Source organism: Carcharhinus amblyrhynchos, chromosome 24 (assembly GCF_965287045.1).
Source record: "Carcharhinus amblyrhynchos chromosome 24, sCarAmb.v2.hapA, whole genome shotgun sequence".
NCBI lineage: Eukaryota > Metazoa > Chordata > Chondrichthyes > Carcharhiniformes > Carcharhinidae > Carcharhinus > Carcharhinus amblyrhynchos.
In genome coordinates, this window is record NC_137347.1 from 26,111,926 (window position 1) to 26,138,547 (window position 26,622).

Consider the following 26,622-nt stretch of genomic DNA (forward strand, 5'->3'; position numbering starts at 1 on the left):
GAGAGCACGGATGGCGTTGCATTGTGCTTGGGTGACGTCCGGGGTTGTCTTGTATGTGGCTGATGAATCTGGCATTGACACGTTTCCTGATGGCTTTGGCAAACATGTCAAGTCAAGGGCAGCAGCCTTCCAAAGAGGTCCAATTCGACTCTTTGTCTTTGGTCGTTGCACCATGGACCTCTGTGTCGGCTGTTCCAGTTCATTGGCTGCCTCATTGGGTCTGCTGTTGGCCCCTTGGGGTTTGTGATGTGATAGATGTCAATGGAATAGAGTCCATATAGGAAGCTGGATGGAAGTCTATTCAAGGTAGCTGTGAGTCCTTGGGATTATATTGGTTGAATGTTGGTTTAAAACCTATCCAAGCTGTGTGTTTGTAGGGATGTATTTGGTTGGGACAGTATATTTAGCTGTTAAGGTATATACAACATCATGGTTGCTTTTTTCTTGTTTATAATTGGTAAAAAATTATTGTTAATTTTCTTACTATATGATAATTGTATCTTAAATAAATTTTGTTTGATAAAAACTCCCTAACATGGTGAGACAATGGAAAGGGACTGATATTGTCGCTAGAATAGTAATCTAGAGACCCAGGTTAATGCCCCGAGGACCTGATTCAAATCCCACCATGGCAGATGGTGAAATTTGAATTCAATAAAAATCTGGAATTAAATGTCTAAAGATGACCATGAAACTGCTGTTGATTGTCATTAAAACCCATCTGGTTCACTAATGTCTTTTAGGGAAGGAAATCTGCCACTCTTAGCTGGTCTGGCCTACATGTGACTCCAGATCCATAGCAATCTGGTTGATTCGTAAGTGCACTCAGAGATGGGCAATAAGTGCTGGCCCAGCCAGTAATGCCACATCCCATGAACAATTGCATAGTGGGTCATTTGAATCATCTTATGCTTACCCATGCCAAATTCAACTGCAAAACTTATGATCAAGACTGACTTCATAAAACACCCTGGAGTTTTTGACTTGGATGATAAAAGTTCTAGAAATTAATGGGCAGTGATCTTGGAATACTTTGAGGTTTTCACACATTGAGATTATATCATTAATATTATCATGGTAATTTACAGATTGTGTTAACTTGATGTTTTAGGATGAATGTATAGTTATTATGGGTTGGAAATTTCTTGAGCTCCCCCTCACTCAAGACTCCCTTGCTTCGTGCCAAGGGCTGTCACTGCTGGAGTTTAGCTGTTTTGGCCAACACTGTAATGGGGTCATGAGTGTCCCTGGCAGAACCCAAATTTGAGTGTGATTGAGCAGGTTATTTATAGCTAAATGCCACTTGATAACACTGTCAACATCCTCTTCCATCACTTTATGATCGCAAGTAGACTGATGGAATGGTGCTAAGAAAAAGAAACCTGGGTAATTTTCCACACTATCAGATAGATGTCAATATTCTAGCTGTATTGAAGCAGTTTGGTTAGCTAATTTGCCCGTACTGTTGCCAAAATGTTAAGGCCCATAACCTTGGCATGATCCAATGCTTTCAGCCATTTCACGACGTCACAGAGTGTATCAAGTTAGATAAATATTGGCATCTGTGATGCTGGAGACCTTAGGAGATGGATCATCCACTTGGCACTTCTGGCTAAAGACGGATGCAAATGCTTAATCTTGTCTTTTATACTGATGTGCTAGGTTTCCCCATCGTTGAGGATAGAGATATTTGTGAAGCCACCTCCTCCAGTTAATTGTTCAATTGTTCACCACCATTCATTTCTGGATGTGGCACGACTGCAAATCTTAGATCTGATCCATAAGAACATAAGAAATAGGAGCAGGAGTAGGCCATCTAGCCCTTCGAGCCTGCCCCGCCATTCGATATGATCATGGCTGATCTGAAGTGGATCAGTTCCACTTTCCCGCTTTCTCCCCATAACCCTTAATTCCCCTATCAGAAACCTATCTACCCGTGACTTAAATATATTCAGCGAGGTAGCCTCCACCACTTCAACGGGCAGAGAATTCCAGAAATTCACCAGCCTTTGAGTGAAGCAGTTCCTCCTCAACTCTGATCTAAACTGACCCCCCCCCCCCTTATCTTGAGGCTGTGCCCTCTAGTCCTGCTATCCTTTCTAAGTGGGAAGAATCTCTCTACCTCTGCCCTATCCATCCCCTTCATTATCTTATACATCGCTATAAGATCCCCCCTCAGCCTTCCAAACTCCAATGAGTACAGATTCAGTTTGTTTAGTCTCTCTTCATAGTCCAACCCCCTCATCTCCGGTATCAGCCTAGTGAACCTCCTCTGCACTCCCTCCAAGGCCAATATATCCTTCCGCAAGTGCAGTGACCAAAACTGCACACAGTAATTCATTGTGGGATCGTTTAGCTCTGTCTCATACATGCTGCTTCCATTGTTTGGCATACAAGTAATCCTGTATTGTAGCTTCATCAGGTTGACACCTCATTTTATGATGTCTCGTTCGGTGACAGGAGAGAAGTGCTGTCCTGTACACTTCATTGAGCCAGGGTTGACATTCACATCCAGGTCCCAGCCACCATTTTGAAAAACACGGAGAACCTACATGACTCAATGACAATGCAGGGCAAAGTATTTGTTTTCAGTTTCTCATTTTATTGTTAGGAATCACTAAAAGCAAATATACATGTCAAAATCAACACACAGTAATATGAACAAGTGAATATAGTATTTGTTTATAAAATACAAAATACATCTGCCACACCTTATATAAATCATCAGTTCATCACTGAAGAATATGAATAGTAGTAACATTCTATGTTCACCTCTGCATTCTATATGGAAAATATATTTGTTCATGCTTAGTGAGGCAGAGAAATCTCTCAGAGTATCTCAACAATATCTGAGGATGACTCTCTTGGTAGCATTATATCATAAAGGTTATAATGTAAAGCTGTTCGATGGATTAATGGAATGGGAAATTAGCCCTAAAGTGTGTTATCCCATACATATTAGCATATAAGTCAACCTTTGAAGCCTTTTGAAATACCAAAATGGGGACAACTTGTATTTTTGGGGCCAAAAATGGGGTTCACCTTATCCACCACAATTTACGATATTTTTAAGTATGTTAGCATTATTGTTTAATGTATATATTTGTATACATTATAAGAAAGTAAATTCATATTCACCCAGATTTTGCACTCAGCAGCGAATAAACAGCAGTCACAATTCATTACACTTACTTTCTATAGGATTTTCCATTGACTTGCAATTATTACTACATATATATTGATTTAGACTTCATCAGCCATGATCTGATATACATCAGTGGTTTAAACTGTATATATTGACTGTTTGTATAAAAGTAAAGAAGTGTTGCTGCAACAATACGAGGCATTGGTGAGAGTACACCTGTTGTATAGTTTTGGTTCCATTTTTTTGAGGAAGGATGTAGTGGCATGAGAGGCAGACTAGAGCAAGTTTACTAGATTGATTCCAGAGATGAGAGGTTTGTCTTATGAAGAGACATTGAGCCATTTTGGTTGATATTCTCTAGAGTTTATAAGAATGAGAGGAGATCTAATTGAAGTATATAAGATGATAAACGGTAAAGTAGATATTGAGTGGATGCTTCCTTTTGTGGGGCCATCTAGAAAAAGAGGTCATAATTTCAGAATAAGGAGTAGCAGATTTAAAACAGATGAGGAGAAACTACTCCCAAAGGATCATGAAATTGTGGATTCAGCCATGATCATATTAAATGGCAGTTTGAGAGATTGATTTGTCTATTGCTACTCCTAGTTCTTAATTTCTTAAATTTGCATCCTTCCACGTATGTGAATGCTGATTCTCTCAGATAATCATTGTTGGAGCAAAGCTTTTGGAGGAGCAAGAAAATTCAGACAGTTTTCCTGATTTACATGTTTAACTGCACATGTGCAGATGCCAGAGCTTACTATCTGATTTCTGGGGCCAAAAATGGGGTTCATCTTATACATACACTGTCTGATTTACTCCTTAATAAAGCTGGCTGGTACAGTAACACAGTGGTTAGCACGCTGCTGCACAAGGACTCAGTTTTGATTCCTGCCTTGGGTTACTGTCTGTGTCGAGTTTGCAAATTCTCTCCTTTCTGGTTGGGTTTCCTTTGGGTTCTCTAGTTTCTTCCCGAAGTCCAAAGGGAAGCAAGTACAGAGGAGATGCTAGGGGTAAGTTTTTCACTCAGAGGGTGGTGAGTGAAGGCGAACTCGCTGGGGTCTTTTAAAAGACTTCTGGATGAGTATATGGGATTGGGGGTTATAGATAGGTCTATGGCTTAGTTGGTATAGATGTGATCGGTGCAACTTGTGGGCCGAAGGGCCTGTTTGTGCTGTAGTGTTATATGTTCTATGTGCAGGTTAGGTGGATTGGCCTTGCTAAGTTGCCCTTTAGTGTCTAAAGATGTATAAGTTAGGTTAGCAATGGTAAATGTGTGAGGTCACACAGGGTGTGTGGAGGGGGTGCAGGGTGGCCCTGGTTAAGATACTCTTTCGGACAATCAATGCAGACTCAATGGGCAGAATAGCTTGTGCACTGTAGAGGTTTCATGGTAATACCCTCACCATTATCATCATCACAAAATCAGAGGCATTAAAAAGGTAGGTATACATTAATTTTGTAAAATCTGTTTTAACTGAATTAATTTTAATACTTCCACAACTTCCGATGTGAGATTTACATACAATGCACTTGACACCTTATGGATAATCATTGGGAAGTTGGAATGTGAAATTCAGCACAAAATGGATGATAATAAATCAAGGACGTCTTACACTCTGCTCAATTCATTGAATGAAAATTGTGCAGCATGAAAGACACGCTGCTGATTCAATGGAGTGTGTTTTGTACTGTAAGAACAAAAGATCTAAGAAGCAGGAGTAGGCCACTCCATCCTTCTATCCTGTTCCACTGGTCAACATAGTCACAGAGGATCTTCTAATTCAACTCCATGTTACTGCACTATCCCAATATCCTTTGATTCCCTGAGTATGCAAAAATATATTGTCCTTTATTTTGACTGCTCCAACACTAAGCAGCCATAGCTGTTTGAGTAGGGAATTCCAAACTGAAGTTTGGCAGAAATGGACACAAAATTAATCGAGTTAATTGAATATTTAAAATAACTAAATTACAATGTCAAAATTAATGTTGCCAGTGCCATAGTTTTATTGAAGTCAGTAATCAACTCACTGGAGTAGAGGTTCCCAAACCAGAGTCCGTGGACTCATGATCCACAAAGACTCTCTATGGAATCTGTGAAATTGGTGGCCACCACATGACCGCCAAACATTGGTTTGAACACAAAGGTTAAAAATCATAGAGAAAACAAATAGGCCAATCAGACTATCATTTAAACAAGATATAATAGCAATGATGATGGGTCAATTATTAACTTTAAATCTGAGATAGATTATTAACCAAAGGTATTAAGGCATAAAGGTAAAGGCAGTTATGTGGAATTAGGTCAAAGATCAGCCACGATCTCAATGAATGATAGAACTTGGGAAACAAAATGGGCTACTCCTGTTCTTATGTTCCCATAATGGCTGAAGCTCAAAGAATTGGATTTTTTGTGGGGAGGGGAGAAAATTTGAGAGGAGTTAAAATAATGTTCTCTTAAATTTGATGCTAAATTTTACAAATTTGAACAATATTGACAACAACAACAATTTATATTTGTACACCACCTTTAACATAATAAGTCTCATTGTGGTTCACGAGAGCAAGCAGTGGTATCGATCCTAAATAAGAAGACATTGGCATTGGTGACCAAAGTTTGGTCAAAGAGGTAAGTTTTAAACAGCGTCTTAAAAGGAGGAGAGGTTTTATTTATTCTTTCATGCGATGTTGGCATCCTTACAATGTCAGCATTATTGCCCATTCCTATTTGCCCTTGAAAAGATGGCAGTGGTGAGCTGTTTTCTTGAATTGCTGCAGAAAAAAGTGACAGAATATTGAATAAGGAGTTTATAGACTGGAGGTACTGTCAGGGAGGAAGTTTGTGATTCATTTTCATCCCATGACAATGAATGGTGATATAGTTTCAAGTCAGGATAGTGTGTAACTTAAAGGGGAATTTGCAAGTGGTGATGTTTTCATGCAGTAGAGTGGCGATGGGTTTTAGGGAGGGAATCACAGAGCTGAGGGCCTAAATAACCACTAATGGAAGGGTGAACATTGAGTCCTTAGAGAGTTCTAGGACTGGAGAGATTACAGAGATATAAGGATGGATGACACCATTGAGGGGGTTGAACAGAAGAACGAGAATTTGATTTTATTAATGAACTGTAAGCTATGACAGATGAACCAAACTTGATTTGAGTTGAGAAAAAGGTGGCAGAATTTTGAATAAGAAGTTTATTGAATTGAGAAGGTGGAAGGGGAGAGATTAGCAAGGAGAACAGGAAGGGGAGAGATTAGCAAGGAGAACATTGAAATAGTTGTCTGGAAGTGATCAAAATGCTTGGATCGGTGTTCAACAGTAGCTGAGGCAGGGGCAGAGACAGTTGATACTACAAAATTAGTTTGCCACTTTGTTTGGAAAATAAATCAACATTATCTTAGTCAAACTTCACGGGGAAGTCCGCCATCTTCTCCTGATAGATAGAATCAAACCACTCATTCTGAGACACGAGAAAGTGATTTTTCCAGTCTCCAACAATCCCTAAAATTAAATAATACCAGATTAAACATTAAATGAAATTTATTAATTCTAAATTTGTTAAATTTAATATATACAAATATGGTAACAGATTAACAATTTCAACATTATGCATGTGTAGTAATGCATATTGGTACAAAACTGAACCAGGTCCAGAAACACAGATTGGATGATTCTATGATACAACATTCCTAATGAGGAGTGGTACTCATTGAATGTGCATCTTGGGAAAACAAAGGCCATTAAAATGAATGCATCTGGAACCGTGAACTGTACACCAGTGATGCACTAAGATCCCATTCTTCATCCTTATGAGCAACCCAACTGTAGGGAACACTGGATTCTGGAATCCTGCTTAGAGAGATAAAGATCCACGGTGCAAGCATTCCTGCATAGCCTGAAGCATTCTACACTAACACCTAAATTTTTTCTTTAAGCAAAAAGGTTTAATGTAAATAAATCCAGTAGTACTTCTCAAGTGTAGTCAAAATCTATCCCAGTGGGCAACTAATTTCACATACTCATTGTGGTAGCTACAAGCATTTATAAAATTTGAACCTTTGTTGAAGATCACTACTGGTGAGAATACTCAACCAGAACCAAATTATTTCTGCATACTTCGTGTTAAGTTTCTTGACATTGCAATAAGGACTCAAACAACCTTTAAAACAAAGCTGATTTGTACTGATCTAGTCCTTACCTGCAATCAGTGCTTTACTCACCTTTTCTATAAAAAGAGCCTTTGTCAGAGTGAAACAGTCCTGACAAATTGTGGCTGTTTGTGTAGGGATTTTTTTTCATAGCGTTGAAAGTGCATTGGTCCAAAATTGACTCTAAGGTTCCTGCATCCAGCTTTTTATTCAGAAAAGATGCGACTTTTTCAATCACACTCCTGAGATCCTTTAACACATTAAGATTACTGTTAGGTTAGTGAGTTAAAAATCCAAGATATAATTTCTTTCCAGCATAAATTAGCCTGACTAGCATTTTCCTGCCATTATAGTATGGGAGCCGTTTACTTAGTTGGCGGGCTGGCTGGTTCATGATACAGAGCAATGCCAACAGCAGGGTATCAGTTCCTGTATCAGTTGAAGTTATTCATGGAGGCCTGTCTTCTCAGCCTTGTCCCTTGCCTGAGGTGTGGTGGTCCTCAGGTTAAATCACACCAGTCAGCTCTTCCGCTCAAAGGGGAGAGCAGCCTGTGGTCATTTGGGTTGTTGCCTGCTGCACACAGTCTGTTTTAACCCTTATACAGTGGACAGATAACTACAAGTAGACGTCTTGTTAATACAAACAATATTTATTTAAACCCACACAATAATCACCCACCCGATCAACAATAAGTCATCTTACAGAAAATACTAGAATTCAAGTCCAATACAAGATCTTGACTTAACCTTGCATGACTGGCAAGTACCCAAGCAGATATTGGCCTTTATCTGTGCGTCGGTCTCGGTAGTCGTCTGCGTAGTCTGGTCCTTTGGTCTGGTCTGGCATTCTGACTCTAGTCTTTATTCCTTTTTGGGTGTGGTGGCTTTCCTCTTGCTGGCAATGTTCACCATTGTTGGAGCTCGTTCATGGGGTCAGAGAGAGATAGATTCCTGGTTGTGCAGCACCCTTTATACCCCATTTGGTTTCATGCCCCTTTTTGGCCATTGCCAATCAATTGATCAGGACTTGATCACCCTGATCGATAAGAGTCTAATCAGGTGCTACCACACCGATCTCTGGATGTGTCCCCAACGGCCATGTCTGTAGGCACATACGTCACATACCTCCCTCCTAAATAAGGGTTCGTGGTGCCCTTATGTCTGGTACACAACCCAGTGTGACCAGAAAGTCTCTTTCATCTTGGAGATGAAACAAGCCAGTGTGACTATAAAGTCCCTTTCATCCTGGAGATGACCTGTTTATTCACTCGTCAGGCTTGTAGCCTGTTTGTCTCTGTCTTTAAACTGCAGCCTGTCGGTTTAGTTCTTGCCCAATTGTCCCAGAGTGCTTTACAAATCACCATTTTAGATGGCCCGTTTGGCCAAAGGATTATGGTGACTTTACCCTTTTACCTTACTATAAAAGTATATGTAGTTATTTGTATTACATATAAAGAGCACGATAATATGAGGTATGTGAATTCCATTTATACAAGGAAGTCTGGTGGGCTTTATTTACAGCAAAGCAGTCTAGCATTCTCTAGTCTCAACACATCTTAGAGTACTTCAGTCCAGAGAGATACCGCAGCTCCTGGTTAAATGATGACACCTCAAGTACCTGATTCATCTGCATGTTAAGCTGCTGAAAGGGGTATCATTCTTAAGAGCGATATTACAACAGTATACACATGCACTAACAAACTTAGCAACACAATTTTGAATAAAGATCATTAAATTGTCTGCATTCTTCCTCAATTATTATAAATCAGATTTTTCAACATAGTTGCAGCAATTAAGTAGTCATTGATAGCCATTGTGTCAACCATGGTTCAAGACATTTTCACTGAGTCAGGTATTTGTGGGTTCAGGACCTACTCCAGAGAAACAATCTAGGTTTACACTTCAACACAGTTCTGAGGGTGTGATGCACAATTGTAAGTGCTGTCACTGGATGAGCTATTACCCCAACGGTTTCGCGTTCTGCCACCGAGAGAGTGGTGGCAGTTTGCAGCAATGCACCTAACAGATACCCAAGATCACTGTGGAACCTCAAGCCAAAGGATGAGGATTGTTGTGATGAATCGGGGCAGTGGGGTGGTTTTCAGTGCACTCCTTTCCCAATGCTGGATTTCTCAATCAGACACAGTATGAGTGACCACCATCCCCACCCCCAGGAGACTTCAAGGTTTGCTGGATACCTTCCAAGAGAGCATGGAGCACCCGCTTAATCCACAAGTCACCACTAATAGTAGTGTTGACAAACCTACTTCTGTAATCAGTAGCAATGGCGTTATCTGCCCTCACTAACCTCTTATCAGGATTTCCTGACTGGCTCTGGACCCCACATTGCACTTAATCACTTCTGAGAGTACATGCCTATTAGTGCATACTCCACCAAGTGCAGCCCTATATAGGGCTGGCACTGCTGCTGCATGGCTGCCGACCTTTTGATTGGCTGACAGATTTTAGGAGTAGGTGGCCAATCTTAATAAGGACAGTTGCTCTGGCAGCAACCAATTAAGTAGTTGCCACAGACAAGATGCGGCCCTAGATCCCACTGAAGTGGGTTTGTCACCACATCTGCCCTATGATTCCTACTTCTAGATATATCCCATTAAGCCCTGTAACTTATTCTTTTCAGTGGATCCCCCTCACTCTTCCATACTCCAGAAAATATAGGTCCGTTCTACAGCATTTTCTGACTACCTTTATCTTCAGAACCTGATCTCCTGTTGTTTATCGTCCAACTCCAAATTCTGACCCATTCCTCATAGTCTTTTGTTAACACTAACCATCCCAGTTACTCATTGCTGCTTTGCTCTCTATTTCTAACAACATAGAGAACTGTGACTAATTCCTCCTTGGTTGTTGATTAATCAATTAATAAAGCCAGCTACTGGAACCTCCCCCTATGTCACAAAAACAGAAGATGCTGGAAAATCTTAGCAGGTCTGACAGTATCTGTGGAGAGAGAATAGAGCTAATGTTTCAAGTCTGATTGATCTTTTTTATGATATGGTTTACTTTTCCCAAAATGGAGGCCATTTTGGCTCCTCCCCCTCCCATTCATAAATCTTAAGTTTTGGTTCCAAGAAACAAGCTAAATATTATTATTCACACAAAACCTCAACACTGAAAAAAATAAATATTTTCCCTGCTTTATAATAACTTCAAGTCTACAAAATTCATTATTTATTCACTTACTTTCTGCATATCTTCATATGTCACAAACAGGAAGTTGAGTTCATCTTTATGGCTGTACCAGTCTCTGATGTGGTCAAACCATGATCCATAAAACACTTAAAAGACAAGTATGATGAATAAACAATTATACTGCGAAGAAGGAACTTTTAACATTTGTTCCAATTCCAAAACCACTGCAAGTATTGATTAACTGATTTCTTTAATTTGAAGGCATACATGTACAAAAGACAAAATGGTTCTTTATGCATGTATGTGTCATTTTCCTAAATCATTTGTACATGAATACAGTATCCAGCCTAAATTTGATCTACACAATGTCCATAACACACCACAAAGACACTGGAAATTTTCATGAGTTTTGAAATGTAGGATTCAGACTATACATGTATGCTTTAAAGGGCAAGTGCAGCACCACAGCCCTGACGAAGAAGTATCGTAATCTAAACTCACAACTCAGCTACTGTCAATGTGCGTATGTCAGTGAGTTGTATAGAATTGGGAACTGCACATGGTGAGCCACAGGATAAGATGGGCAGGTGATGAAGTCACAGATGCTTTCTGCTACAGGAGATTCAAATAAGGACTTTGATTAGGTGGCATGCAGGAGAAAGCTGATGAACATGCACACTGGATGCATGATGAATTGAAATGTTTGCCAGACTGTATCTTATACTTTCAAAGAGTATAGATGAGTCACTAATGCAATATAGTGCTTCGTATCCATCCTTTCCACCATAGAGGCCAATGATACGATAGCTCTGATACGATAGATTCACCTTTGGCACAGCATCTAGTGGCTGAAGTCAGTTTTCATTGCAGCACTGTTGGAAGCCACAAAGGCTGCTGTGGAGTTGATGGAGGTCACTGGATCTATGCTTGCTGCCATGTAGACTCAACTGGTGCCATCATAACTGCTGATTTCATTGTTCAAAGGATATGCAAGCTCAGACAGCACTGCAGCAGTCAGTGCTCCAAAAGATTACTGGCTTTGTTGAGTCACTGACCCAAGGAATTGACAGTAATATGTTGAGCATGAACCTGCGAGGTGACAGTGAACTTATTCCTCATTATTTTTTCAAATGGATTTCAGCAAAATAGACAAGGACAAGAAGTATTGCCTATCCCTAATAGTACTTGAATAGATGATGGTGAGTTGTCTTATTGAACCTGACATTCCATAATGCTTTTAGGGATGGAGTTCCTGGATTTTGACCCTGGAGAACAGCATTATACTTAGAACTACATCAGGATGGCATGTGGTATGGAGGGGAACTTGCAGTTGGTGAGGTTTCCTTGCATCTGTTATTCTTATTCTTTGAGGTGGAAGAGGCAGTAGGTTAGGAAAGAGCCTTAACATGTTCTGTTTTGCCTCTTGTAGAAGGTGTACACTGTTGCCACTATGTGTTTGTGGTGGAGGGAATTTAAGGTGGTAGATTGAGTGTAGGTCAAGAGGTCTGCTTTGTCCTAGATGGTGTTGAGCTTCTTGAAGTTAGAGCTAAATTCTTCCAGGTAACTGGAGAATATTTCACCACAGTCCCAACTTGTGTTTTTAAGATTATGAACAAGTTCTGGGAGTCAGAAGGTGAATTACGGCAGAATTCCCAGCCTCTGACCTATCCTTGTAGCCACAGTATTTATAAAGTTGGTCCATTTTAATCATTGTTGACACACCACATAATGTTAATGCTGGGGAACTCAGTGATGGTAATACCATTGTCAGTGCTTTTGTTGTTGCCTAAAATCCAGCCAACCCAGATGCTGTGCAAGGTGCTACAATTCAAAGCTGTGTCTTCAAGTTCCACAGCTTTCTAAGGCTGCCTGCAAAACCATCTGCAGTCTTCACAACTGAAAATCAGCTGGCAGGCACATTCTGATGTGGATATGCTGGCGTTGGACTGGGGTAAACACTGTAAAAAGTCTGATAACACCAGGTTTAAGTCCAACCGATTTATTTGATAGTACACTCACTAGCTTTCGGGGTTAGTCCCTTCGTCAGATGTTGTCAGACTTTTTACTGAGGCACATTCTGTACAGCAGTCATTGGAGTGGTACTCTGTAGGGGCACCAGGACAGTTAAGGAGACTCATAACAGCGATAATTATGGGGGATTTTAATCTGCATATTGATTGGATAACCCAAATCGGATGCGGTGGGCTTGAGGAAGAGTTCTTGGAATGCTGTCGGGATAGTTTCCTTGAACAGTATGTAACGGAACCTATGAGGGAGCGAGCTATCTCAGATCTGGTACTGTGTAAAGAGACAGGTAGAATTAGGGATCTTCTTGTGAGGGAGCCTCTTGGGACGAGTGATCATAGTATGGTTGAATTTCTGATGCAGATGGAGGATGAGAAAGGAAACATGTGTCCTCTGTTTGATGAGGGTGGAATTGGCGAATGTAGATTGGGGGCGCAGATTGGTTGGTAGGACGGCTGAGGAACAGTGGAGGATTTTTAAGGAGATCTTTTTCAGTACTCAGCAGAAATATATTCCGATGGTAAAGAAGGACTGTAAGAGAAGAGATAACCAGCATGGTTATCGAAGGAAATAAAGGAAAGTATTAAATTAAAAGCTGACGCGTTCAGAGCGGCTAAAAGTAGTGGGCGATTAGAAGTTTGGGAAAGATTTAAAAAACAACAAAGAATGACTAAGAAGCAATAAAGAAAGGAAAGATAGAGTACGAAGCTAAACTAGCTTTAAATATAAAAAAGATAGTAAAATTTTTACAAATATATAAAGAGGAGACTGGCTAGAGTGAATGTTGGATCCTTGGAGGACAAGAGGGGGGATTTAGTGGTGGGTGTCGAGGAAATGGCTGAGGCTTTAACTAAGTTTTTTATGTCGGTCTTCACAGAGGAGGACACAAATAGCTTGCTGAATATTAAACATAGAAGGATGGTAGGAGGTGAGGTCCTTAATGCAATTACTGTCACTAGAGAGGTAGTGCTTGATAGACTAACGGGATGGAAGGTAGACAAGTCCCCGGGACTGGATGGAATGCATCCCAGGGTTCTAAAAGAAATGGCAGAGGTGATAGCCGATGCCTTAGTAATTGTTTATCAAAATTCGCTGGACTCTGGGGAAGTGCCGGAAGATTGGAAAACAGCTAATGTTACGCCACTGTTTAAAAAAAGTAGCAGACAAAAAGGCAGGGAATTATAGGCCGGTTAGTTTAACGTCCGTGGTTGGAAAAATGCTAGAATCCGTCATCGAAGAAGAAATAGCGAGGCACCTAGAAAAGAATGGTTTGATCAAGCAGGCGCAGCACGGACTCGTGAAGGGGAAGTCGTGTTTAACAAATTTATTGCATTTCTATGAGGATGTGACTAGTGTGGTAGACAGAGGGGAACCGGTGGATGTGGTGTTTTAGATTTCCAGAAGGCGTTTGATAAGGTGCCTCACAAAAGGTTGCTCCAAAAGGTTAGGGTGCACGGAGTTGGGGGTAAGGTGTTAGCGTGGATAGAGGATTGGTTGTCTAATAGGAAGCAGAGAGTTGGAATCAATGGCTGCTATTCTGTTGGCAGTTGGTGACTAGTGCAGTGCTGCAGGGATCGGTGCTGGGGCCTCAACTGTTTACCGTTTACACAGACGATCTGGAGGAGGGGGCTGAGTGTAGGGTAACAAAATTTGCTGATGACATGAAGATGAGTGGAAAAGCAAATTGCGTGGAAGGCGCGGAAAGTCTGCAGAGGGATCTGGATAGGCTGAGTGAGTGGGCGAGGACCTGGCAGATGGAGTATAATGTTAGCAAATGTGAGGTTATCCAGTTTGGTAGAAATAATAGTAGGAGGGATTATTATTTAAAGGGCGAAAAGCTGCAGCATGCTACGGTGCAGAGGGACCTGGGGGTCCTTGTGCACAAATTGCAAAAACCCAGTCTGCAGGTGCAGCAGGTGATCAAGAAGGCGAATAGAATGTTGGCCTTCATAGCAAGGGGGATAGAATATAAAAGCAAGGAGCTCTTGCTGCAACTGTACTGGGCACTGGTGAGGCCGCAACTGGAGTACTGTGTGTAGTTTTGGTCACCGTATTTGCGAAAGGATATATTGGCCTTGGAGGGAGTGCAGAGAAGGTTCACTAGGCTGATACCAGAGATGAGGGGGCTAGCCTACGAGGACAGATTGCATAGACTGGGTCTGTACTCGTTGGAGTTTAGAAGGTAGGTAAGTTTCTGATAGACAAGGGAATTAAGGGTTATGGGGAGAAAGTGGGAAAGTGGAACTGATCCACTTCAAATCAGCCATGATCTTGTTGAATGGCGGGGCAGGCTCGAAGAGCTAGATGGGCTACTCCTGCTCCTATTTCTTACATTCTTATGTTCTTAAGGGTGAACAGTTCATTTTTGTTTATATAGTTGGATGTATAATTTGATAAAGATGTAATGGCTTTGATTGCTGGATTTTGATCAAGAGGACGTTGAATAATAACAAGATTGAATAATTAATGGCGATTTCCCCAGGCTCCTGACAATACCAGCAGTGGAGCAGCCCTAATGTGGTGGGGCCATCAGCTGCATTCGGGCAGCCTTCCAAGGCTTCTCAGCAGGACAGAGAGTGCATCGTATCCAGAGGTTCCATGGCCCACGGAAGGCCCCCCTCCCCATGACAATGGCCATCCATCATGACCTCACTAACATCTGTTGAGGCGTGCCTGCCTGCCTAGCTGACAGCTTGGAGAGCCAATTCACTTCCCTGAATTAGCCAATGGGCCCAAGCAGCAGCCAATTCTGTGGCTGCCATCAGGAACATTGCTGCTATGATCCCGCTATTGACCTATGTTGTCTCAGAATCTGCATTTGGTCTATAAATGCGGGTCTACCTAGAGCCATTAAAATCCCAACCACTCTTTAGAGCCCTCATACCTGTTGCAGCCTTCTTTTGGGCAAATCACCGCATCCTCTAACCTCCCTGTGAAGGGGCCGTACACTCCTTAGCAAATCCAGAAACTCATCACAATACTCCTAAGAACACATCACAATATTTGCTCTATATTTGCATTAACCAGAGTTGGTCAAAAATCACCTTACCTGCATGTTGTTGGTTAACCCTTTAAACAAATGCTTAGCAATGTGTGCATGGCCCAAGTTTAAAAAAAAATGCTTAGATCATCCAGAACAACTGTTTGACAGCATGATTTGACAAGTTGGTAGACTTTGGCACGCATATGGTATTTTGCTTTATGCACAGTTAAGTGGGATCACTTCAGAAGCAGTCTGAAGTGCTGTGCAGGCCATTCTGACGGTCTTTGGCTTTTGGCACTGAATTTCTAGTCCAACAAATCTTAAATAATTTGACAATTTAAACAAATTAATACAATCCTTTTTGATAAAAATTAAGAAAGCTTAAAAAAGCTTACCATTTCCTTCAACAAATTGTTCTAGAAAGTCCTGAAAATCCTTTGGTGCCGTCAAGAAACGACTGTATTTGTGAAAGTGATATGATGACACAATCACATCCTTGGGATTTCTGGCAAGATAAATGATCTAGGTTGGGAAATAAATAGAAATCAAAGTCAGTCCCCAACTGCTTTGGATTTATTTCTATCTATATTAGGCAATAACCAATCCAAACACCTTAGTTTGCTGTAACTATCTTAACATTTTTCACTTGCTAACTACCTCTTATAGAAATGTCACCTTGTTTCAGGGATTACGAAAAAACACCAAAACCGTTCTCAAAATCACAAGGTGTAAGATGGATTAGCCATGGTAAAAATGCTCGGGGTTACTGTGATAGGGTGGGTGGGTTGGTGGTGGTGGTGGTGGCAGGCCTGGATAAAATGTACTTCCAGAGAGTCAGTGCAGACTCAATAGGTGAAATGGCCTTATTCTGCAAGGTAGGGATTCTGTGGTTTAATTTAAATTGCTGCCAACAATATCATCAGCTTCATAGCTTTTTGCTGCCCATTCATTATTTTGTTCAACTTACTTCATGACTGAAGAGATGTTCCACTTTAAAACAAATCGCTGTATGGGAGCATCAATGGCAAAGTCTGCATTCCTGTTTACCCTTGAAAAGATGGTGGTGAGCAACATTCTTGACACTACAGTCCTTATGATGGTGTAGGTACACTCACAATCTGTAAGGACGTACATTCGTCTTGCCTGCTAATTTGGTCTTGTCAGTTAATTTGATTGATTTGCAGTGATTCTTTTAAAAATCATTGGGGGAAATTTTAACCTCCCAATATGGACAGGTGTTTGGGCACCAGATTAAACGATGAAAAATTAGCGGCATGTTAGGAAGCAGATAGAAACCTGAGTTATATCTGATAGTGTGACTGGTCAAATAGATCCAACATTAAATTAAATTGAGTTTTGACCCAAGTGTCTAAGTGTGGTTTCACTGGTTTGGAGGTGGTGTCCAAAACTTTGAAGGTCATTGCTGCTATCATCAAGGTTTTTGCCTTTGGCCTGCACTTATTGGTTGTCACTTCACAAAAGCATAGGAGCTGCTAATGCAACTCTACCTTAGACATCTTATGAAGAGCAACAACACGAACAACAGGAGCAGCAGCTGGCTTCTCTTCAACCACCTACCACTTCATAGAACAGAAGGAATGACGAGGAAGCCCCAGCTTCCAAGAAACGATATCCCCAACATTTGGTATATTGGCAGAGAATTAGCTTTCTGCACATGGCTGAACACCAGTATTTTAGGAAGCTCAGGCTTTCCCATCAAGTGGCTGCTGACATTTACATCCTTCTTCAAGAAAACTTCGTCAAGTGGACCAGTTTGGGATGCATTGCCAGTCAATGTCACCACAGCTCGAAATTTCATTTCGTCCAGCTCCTTCCAAGAATAATTTCTGAAATTCTCATTCTTGCCCACACGCACATCTCCCAGGTGATCAATATCATGTTTGCCATGGTCAACATATAATTCATTACATGTATTCCACTCCTGATTAAGCCTGTCAGAATGAGAGGAAGCACAGATTTGCTGTACTGACTGGATTCCCACATGTCCAGGGAAACATAGCTGAAAGGAATTATGCTTCAGTAATGTTCACCTGGTTCACAATTACCAAAAGATCATCATGCACGCCTTTGCAAACTACCCAGAAATTTGCCATGATGCCTTCAAATTGCACCAGTCAAATCATCAATAAATATTCAAAACTTAAAAAGAGTCTGTGGGGGCCTTTTTGGAAACAGGGCTACTTTCTATAAAAACAAACAGGAGGAGATTCACCAGTATGTTGCCTGGGCTTATGTTGTAACGTAACTTTTTGATATTTCTGTCTATTTCAGACTCTAATACCTCAACAATTCTCAGTGAATGTCTGTTGCATTTCACATTCTTTTTATCTCATTTATCCCAAGCCCAGTGCATATAACGTTCCTGCTTCTCATCTATGCTTCACAGCCCAAATTAATTCAATATTGGCATAAAAATACAGATAATTGGGTCAGTTTTAACTGGGAAAATGAATGTTAATTGGCCAGTAATGGCCTTAAAATGGAATTATTTGACATACAGCCAGATGCTTCCATTTTGAAATGATTTTCTCCTTGGGTAGCTATTGGTGGTTGACATCGTAACTCTGCAATGCAAGATCCTATGATGTAGATGACATCCTGATTGAAATTTTAAGGGGCAAGTGGCAAGTTGTTTCAGTCCTTTGTTTAAGTGGTTCATGTGGTTAGTGCTTTTTGTAAGCTTCTAAGTTTTTTTTGGCATGTATTATTTTAATAGTTAATATATTTTTATTGTTGGTTATTGTTTATGTGTTAGTGTTAGTTAAATGGGTTTAAAGACAAACATTCCATTTAAACAGCATAGCTAATGTGCAGCTTGGTGGCAAAGCAGTTAGCACTGCTGCCTCACAGTTCAATTCCAGCCTCGGGTGACTGTATGGAGTCTGCACATTCTCCCCGTGTCTGCGCAAGTTTCCTCTAGTTTTCTCCAACAGCCCAAAGATGTGCTGGGTAGGTGGACTGGCCATGCTAAATTGCCATATATCAGGGGGAGTTGCAGGGTAAATACGTGGGGCTACAGGGATAGGGTCAAGCTGTGGGATTGTTGTCAGTGCAGACTCAATGGGCTGAATGGCCTCCTGCACTGTAGGGATTCAATGATTCTCAATCAGTCTTGTGGACCCTATCAAAGGCTTTGCTAAAATTCATGTAAACTACATCAGCTGCACTTCCCTCATCCACACACTTGATCACCTTTTTGAAACATTCTTTCAAATTTGTTAAGCATAACCTCCCTTTGACAAAACCATGCTGATAATCCCTAATCAATTAATGCATTTGCAAGTGAGATTAATTCTCTCCTTCAGAATTTTCGTTAAACGTTACCCTACAGTGATATAAGACTCAGTGGTCTGTAATTCCCTAGTTCATCTCTACCACCCTTCTTGAAAAGTGGAACCACATTAGCTCTCCTCTGGTTCTCAGGCATTTTCCCCATGGCCAGAGAGGAATTAAACATTTTGTGCCAGAGCCCCTGCAATTTCCTGCTTGCCTCCCACAGCAGACTGGAGAGATGGAAACATTCTGGAAGTGGGCAGTGATCACGTGCTGAACTCGCTAACGAGACTGAAATTCAGTCAATTTCATGCTAATTAGCCTCACGCTCTGATCTGGTTTGCACCACTAGAAAGGGACCAGGATGATTGTAAGTTGTTTGGCGCCGGGCACAAAAGCCGTTTTTAGGCCTGCATGCAATTTTCTGGGTTGACACAATCTGTGCCAGGAGCAGTGAGTCTGGAAAATCACCCTCCCACTGATGTAGATACAAAAGCATGAGCTTCCATTACTCTAGAATAAAGTGTATCACATTGAAAAAATCACTATTAGCAGTATGATCAGTGTTTCTTTTCTGTAAACTTGAACATAATAATTCACAAAGTTGTAATTATTTCTGAAAAATAGATTTGTCAATCTAGATAGAGGTAGCAATATGCAATATCAAGTAACTCATTACATTTCAATTCTATTTAAAGCTTGCTTAAAACGCACCTTGATCATTTTGCTTTTCACAACATTTGGAACCATTTCGTGGTTTAAATGTGTTGTCAACAGCTGATGCTTATTGAAATCTGTCTTGAATAAAGTATACTCTATCCATGGGGCTTTTTGAGAGAGGTTCTTGGATTTTTCATCAGTATCATTGGGATTGCTTAAAATCAGACTTACGATCTGCTGTACCCAAGTAGTTCCTGGAAAATAAAATAAATACTGGTCAAAAGCTAGTTGAAAAGTGGCACTTTATGTTGGTTTGGGAGCTTCAAGTCTGTGTGTAATTCATTTTTACCTTATTGGTAAGACTTCTGTTTCAGTTCAGTTTTAATAGCAATATCATCACAAAATGAACAATTCTGTGGTTACAAGGGGAGGCTGCCCAGTGGTGCACAGATGCACTCAAAGCAGGAAAATCAGAATACTTGGGGAAATATCATTGCTCTGAAAGTACCAGGAGCACACTGCCCACTATTAGTGATTGAAATATAATGGTGTTCAAAATACTTGAAGAAAATAGTTTACAGTCAGTTCTCACTTAAATTTGTGGTTGTGCCCTTGAAAACCGTGACTTTAAGTGTAACAATATTAAGTAAATCGTGGGTTTCCATAGGAATAGGTGTTAAAGCCTGAGTTAGGTCCCTTTGGATATTTCTTGCCTGGCAAAAAAGTGTGAAGTTGAAATACTGTGCCGTACATCTGCAGCACATTGCATACCTAGCTAGAATAATGGCCCATAACGTCCAATCATCGGCAGAAAGCTGTGGGCTGCCAGAAATAGAAGAAATTTTTGCGTACTTACCTGCCCTGAAAAATTGTGCCGGAACTCCCAATGGGAGCAGCAGCTTTTGGCCTTCAGTGAACCATATCCCCAGACCCAACATCTTGCAAGAGACCTCAAACCACACCCTCTTTTGTCTTTATTCCAATTCAATCAAGTCCAATTTTGAGTCTCAACAAGTTGAGGCATTCCCAATCCAAGCTGACACGACAGGGCTCTCACCTCCTGTCTTGGGCTTGATCTACATGATCCAAACTGATATGAGTAGGAATAGCTCCTCCTCCAAGGCTTGATCTCATTTGCATCTTGGCCAAAGGCCGAGACTCGGCTTTTAAAAATTGCTTCAAATGAAGCTAAAATGTAACCTAATGACTTCACGCAAGCATGTTGATACTACACTTGATCTTAGCCAAAAAGGTCAAGAAGTGGCCAGACTGGAGCGTCCACTGAGGTCCAGTTTGGAAATAGCAGTTTTGCATTGAAAAGAGAGAGAGATTTCCCTGCTATTATAAAAGGTTGTTGAAGCTTTTTTTAAAACTTTTCTTTCACTATTTATTTTAAGTAGTTAATCCTATTGTTATTGGCTCATTTAAAAAGTATTTATCATTTTAATGACTGAAGATGAGTATTATTTAATGTATAAATTGGTTTTGTTATTTGTCCGAAATTTGTGAAACTATTTAAGTCTGCATTGTATTGTTACGTCTTTATGCGTGGCATGCTTATAAGTGTATGTTTTAATTTAGAATATTCTAAATCTGTGAAACTTCTGCTTAATTTTACATTAGGCATGCTTATAAGTGTTCATATGTTTTAATTTACAGTGTGAAAACTGAAAATTTAATTGGCACGATAAGAGGTCAGAACTTCTTGGACCATGATTTGGATGTCTGCAATAGATTGTGCAGAGTTCACGGGGGTGATTCTCTTACCCCGCCACACTACTTTTCTAGTACAGCAGGGTGGCAGAATCTCACGGCTGGGCACGCACGGGATTCATGCATGCATTCCCACCGCAAGCGCATCTCCCAGTGTCTGATTTCTGGCCCCATCAGATCTGTGCTGGAAACTGACGGGAAGACCAGGTAAGTAATTTTAATATAATTTAAATGTAATTAGTGGGCCCGGGACTGAATTCTTCAGGTCCACTAGCCTTTCCCACTCCGGAAAGGTGTTTCACTCTAGTGCCATTTTACAGTTGGGACAATCCCATTGGAGTGAAAGGTGGGGGGCACTCAGGGCCCCAAGCAATGGGGGTGAGGGGGAGGCTCCTGGGCATGGGCACCCTGCCAGTGCTACCCTGCTGTCCCATGGGGCAAAGTGCCCATGCCTGGAGCACCTTGGCATTGCCCATTGGGCATAAGGCAGTGCCAAGTGGGTGGGGTCTAATGAGGAATGGGGCTTGATGGGGCAGGGCTTAAGAGGCAAACAATGGGATGGGAGCTCCCACTGCCACTGTGCATTAGGGTCCAATCAGAGCAGGAGGAAGGCCAGCAGTCAGGGCCGGTTAGGGGGGTGGTCTCCTGGAAGGATGTCTGCACTGTGGGGGGGGGGGGGGGGGGGGGGGGCGTGGATCAGACAAGCAGCACTGTGGAGTTCCCAGTGATCGAGCTGGCTACTAATGGAAGGCTGACAGTTCAGGGCCATTGCGCATGTGCAGAGACCTGCTGGTTTCAGCCTCCTAGGTGGGAATACACTCTGCCCCCTGAAATTTAATGATATTCACACTGGTGAACAGAATGTGGGAGATTCTAGTGTGAACTTCCACTGAAAAAACCAACATGAATAATCCAGTTTTCCCATGAATTTGACACAGGTTGGAGTTTTACTGTCTCACGAGTTGGGGCAGGCGAGGCTCGCAGAACGGAAATCTCCGTTGCCCTCAGGCAAGATCTTACAATGTCACCCAAACGAGGCCTCAAAAATCGCGCCCTTAAGAGTTTTTTTTTAGGAGAATTCCGGCCTACATTTTGGGCTATGGAAAATTTAAATGTGTTTATCATTAGTATTCTTCTGCCTTGTCTACTTCATTTATAACAGTTCAGTTTCAATAATTTGATTAATTTCGTATTTAAATGTTTTGTTTTAATAAAGCTTTAGTAGCATTTTGTAGTTTACTGAAAAATATTTATTAACAAGAATAATGTTAGAAATACAAAACTTTAATATCATGCTAACATTTAACTAAACATTTTACCATTGGAGCTGCAGTATGATATTTTGTTTTGTTGCCTCATCAAATTTCTTACAAAAATCTTTTCTCTAGCAACAGTCAATAAAATATTTTTATACATTAACACAACAGTTCTGTTGTTTCATAAAAAAAAAGTGAAGGAGGGTGAGGGGCAAAGGGGAGAGGAGGAAAGGAGTGAGGGGGAAGGGAAGGGTTTGAATTTTACATGTAGTTTGACCCTTCCATGCCAACGTCAAAATCTCAAAAAGAACTTCAGTTCAGAAGCCAAGCTAAAAGCATGATATACCAGCAGCAGTGGAACATCTGCACTAGATTCTATAATACCTATCAGAGAGATATTCATATCAGCTTATAGGAGACTTGCGTATGTCATCTTAAAGAATACACTTTCTTAAAGCATTTGAACTAGCCAAGATGCACAATGATCAACATTGCATCAGAGAGGCTCTTAAAATTGGGTTAAACATTACTTAAAAGAAATATCAAAATCCAAATGCTTTTCAGTTGAAATTTATTCCAGACACTAAGAACATAAGAAATAGGAGCAGGAGTAGGCCGTCTAGCCCTTTGAGCCTGCCCCGCCATTCAGTAAGATCATGGCTGATCTGAAGTGGATCAGTTCCACTTTCCCGCTCTCTCCCCATAACCCTTAATTCCCTTGTCTGTCAAAAACCAACCTACCTGCGACTCAAATATATTTAGCGAGGTAGCCTTCACCACTTCAACGGGCAGAGAATTCCAGAGATTCACCACCCTTTGAGTGAAGAAGTTCCTCCTCAACTCCGATCTAAACTGCCCCCCCTTATCTTGAGGTTATGCCCTCTAGTCCTGCTATCCTTTCTAAGCGAGAAGAATCTCTCTACCTCTACCCTATCCATCCCTTTCATTATCTTATACGTTATCTATAAGATCCCCCCTCATCCTTCTAAACTCCAGCGAGTACAGACCCAGTCTATTTAGTCTCTCTTCATAGTCCAACCCCCTCATCTCCGGTATCAGCCTCGTGAACCTCCTCTGCACTCCCTCCAAGGCCAAAATATCCTTGCACAAGTGCGGTGACCAAAACTGCAGACACTACTCCAGCTGCGGCCTCACCAGTGCCCTGTACGGTTGCAGCAAGACCTCCCTGCTTTTATATTCTATCCCCCTTGCTATAAAGGCCAGCATACCATTCGCCTTCTTGGTCACCTGCTGCACCTGCAGACTGGGTTTTTGCGACTCATGCACAAGGACCCCCAGGTCCCTCTTCACCATAGCATGCTGCAGCTTTTCGCCCTTTAAATGGTAATCCCTCCTACTATTATTTCTGCCAAAGTGGATAACCTCACACTAACATTACCTTGTTACAAATGACTTTTGGTGGAATTAGTTGTCATGACAAAGTTGTATTTTTTCTTGTTTTCTTTCACTTTCTGTATATTACAAAAATGTTAAAGAGGCTGGCTAGGGTGAACGTTGGACCCTTAGAGGATGAGAGGGGGGACTTAGTGGTAGGGGATGGGGAAATGGCTGAGGCCTTGAATAACTTTTTGTTTCGGTCTTCACAGAGGAGGATGTGAATAATTTGCCGGGTGTTAGCGATGGAAACATGGTAGGACAGGAGGGTCTCAATGACATTATTGTTACTAGAGAGGCGGTGCTCGACAGACTGGAGGGACTGATTGTGGACAAGTCCCCAGGACCGGATGGAATGCATCCGAGGGTTCTGAAAGAAATGGCGGAGGTGATAGTGGATGCCTTGGTGGTTATTTTCCAAACGTCGCTGGATTCCGGGGAAGTGCCGGAAGATTGGAAAATGGCTAATGTTACGCCGTTGTTTAAGAAGGGTGGCAGGCAAAAGGCAGGGAATTATAGGCCGGTTAGTTTAACGTCTGTTGTAGGTAAAATGTTAGAATCCGTCATCAAGGAGGAAATAGCGAGGCATCTTGAGGGGAATTGCTTGATAGAGCAGACGCAGCACGGTTTCGTTAAGGGGAAGTCGTGTCTGACGAATTTATTGGAGTTCTATGAGGATGTGTCTAGGGTGGTGGATAGAGGAGAGCCAGTGGATGTGGTCTTTCTTGATTTTCAGAAGGCGTTTGACAAGGGACCTCACAAGAGGTTATTGCAGAAGGTAAGGGGGCATGGAGTTGGGGGTAGGGTGTTAGCGTGGATAGAGGATTGGCTGTCAAATAGGAGGCAGAGAGTGGGGGTCAATGGGTGCTATTCGGATTGGCGGTTGGTGACTAGTGGAGTGCCCCAGGGGTCAGTGCTGGGGCCTCAGCTATTCACCATTTATATAGATGATCTGGAGGAGGGAACCGAGTGTACGGTGTCGAAATTTGCTGATGACACCAAGATTGGTGGAACGGCAAATTGCGCGGAGGGTGTGGAAAGTCTGCAGAAGGATCTAGATAGGCTGGGCGAATGGGCCAGGAACTGGCAAATGGAATTTAATGTTGGCAAGTGCGAGGTGGTCCACTTTGGTAGGAATAATGGTAGGAAGGACTATTACTTACATGGCGAAAAACTGCAGCAGGCGACGGTGCAGAGGGACCTCGGGGTCCTTGTGCATGAGTCGCAAAAACCCAGCCTGCAGGTGCAGCAGGTGGTCAGGAAGGCGAATGGGATGCTGGCCTTCATAGCAAGGGGGATTGAATATAAAAGTAGGGAGGTCTTGCTGCAGCTGTATAGGGCACTGGTGAGGCCACAGCTGGAGTAATGTGTGCAGTTTTGGTCGCCGTACTTACGCAAGGATATTTTGGCCTTGGAGGGAGTGCAGAGGAAGTTTACTAGGCTGATGCCGGAGTTGAGGGGGTTGAGCTATGAGGAGAGGCTGAATAAACTAGGCTTGTACTCATTAGAGTTTAGAAGAATGAGGGGAGATCTCATTGAGACATATAAGATGATGAATGGGATGGATAGGATAGAGGTGGAGAGACTCTTCCCACTCAGAAAGGACAGTAGGACTAGGGCCACAGCCTCAAGATAAAGGGGGGGGCGATTTAGAACGGAGTTGAAGAGGAACTTCTTCACTCAAAGGGTGGTGAATCTCTGGAATTCTCTGCCTGTTGAAGTGGTGGAGGCTGCCTCGCTAGATATTTTTAAGACGCGGGTTGATGGGTTTTTGATAAGCAAGGGGATTAAGGGTCATGGGGAGAGGGCGGGAATGTGGAACTGAGCCACGACAGATCAGCCATGATCTTATTGAATGGCGGGGCAGGCTCGAAGGGCTAGATGGCCTACTCCTGCTCCTATTTTTTATGTTCTTATGTTCTTAAATATTTTTTAAAAACCATTTACAGAAAAATCTACCCAAAGAATGACTGCTGCCTCTACTCGCTGCAGCTAGTAAAAAAAGAGTTCAAATAAGGGCAGAAACTCACCTACCATCAGCGCAAGTTATGGGGAGATTGCAGCTCAACGCATCCGTCCCAGCATCTTTCCAAATTCAAACCGGAAGTTCAAACTTGGCGCTCTTCCAGCGAACATGTACATGCACCAGAACTTCCCCATGTTGTCCTGACGCCCAAGTGCAGCGCACAATCAAGTCAAACCGAGATTCAGGCCGGAAGTGTAAGCCAATGTGCAACTTAAATATTATATACATTGAAATTAAATAACACTATATCACCCAAATAAGCATAGTGAAGCTCAGGTCTCTTACGATGTTTTGCCTTCCCCCCACTCTCGCTTTCTCTCTCCATTACTACTCTGTCTTTCCCTCACTCTCCTCCACTGTCTGTCTGTCTCTATATCTCTCTCTGCTTTCTGACTGTCTCTGTCCTTTTCCATTCTCTCTGTTTCCCTCTCCCCTCCCATCCCACAGTCTCTCTCTCTCCCCTTTCCCAGTCTGGGAGGAGGAGGCAGTGCACATGACATATAATCAAAAATGGCAATATATATTTTTAAACACCCTAAAAATAAATAAGATTAAAACAAAATGACTTCAAGCAAAATTATGACCTATCGTGAGGATTTACTGTATGCTGGTCTCATCGGGGTGAATTTTCCCATTCCTCCCACCACAGGAAGCATAGCAGGCGAGGAGTGGACCATGGAAAGATCTGTTGACCTCAGGCAGGATTTTCTGGTTTCGGGGCGAGTGCAGCTGGAAAATCCTGCCCATTAACTTTCAAGTTCTTTCTACATTTTCCAAGGATTCCTGCTGAAACGCAACACCATTAATGAAGGTCCAT

The 26,622-nt window shown here is 41.8% G+C and overlaps 1 protein-coding gene across 1 annotated transcript in view; it reads right to left on the reverse strand.

Annotated features, from left to right (window-relative positions):
• Positions 1-4,239: 4,239 nt before the first annotated feature.
• LOC145357729 (amine sulfotransferase-like) overlaps positions 4,240-26,622 on the reverse strand; it is a 35,473-nt gene continuing 13,090 nt past the window's right edge. Inside the window, exons 3-7 of the mRNA XM_080211162.1 lie at positions 19,470-19,669; positions 15,857-15,983; positions 10,505-10,599; positions 7,373-7,550; positions 4,240-6,653 (exon numbers count right to left, since the gene is read on the reverse strand). Of these exons, the coding sequence (XP_080067288.1) occupies positions 6,550-6,653; positions 7,373-7,550; positions 10,505-10,599; positions 15,857-15,983; positions 19,470-19,669 (704 nt within the window). The 3' untranslated portion in view covers positions 4,240-6,549. The remainder of the gene's footprint in view (positions 6,654-7,372; positions 7,551-10,504; positions 10,600-15,856; positions 15,984-19,469; positions 19,670-26,622) is intronic.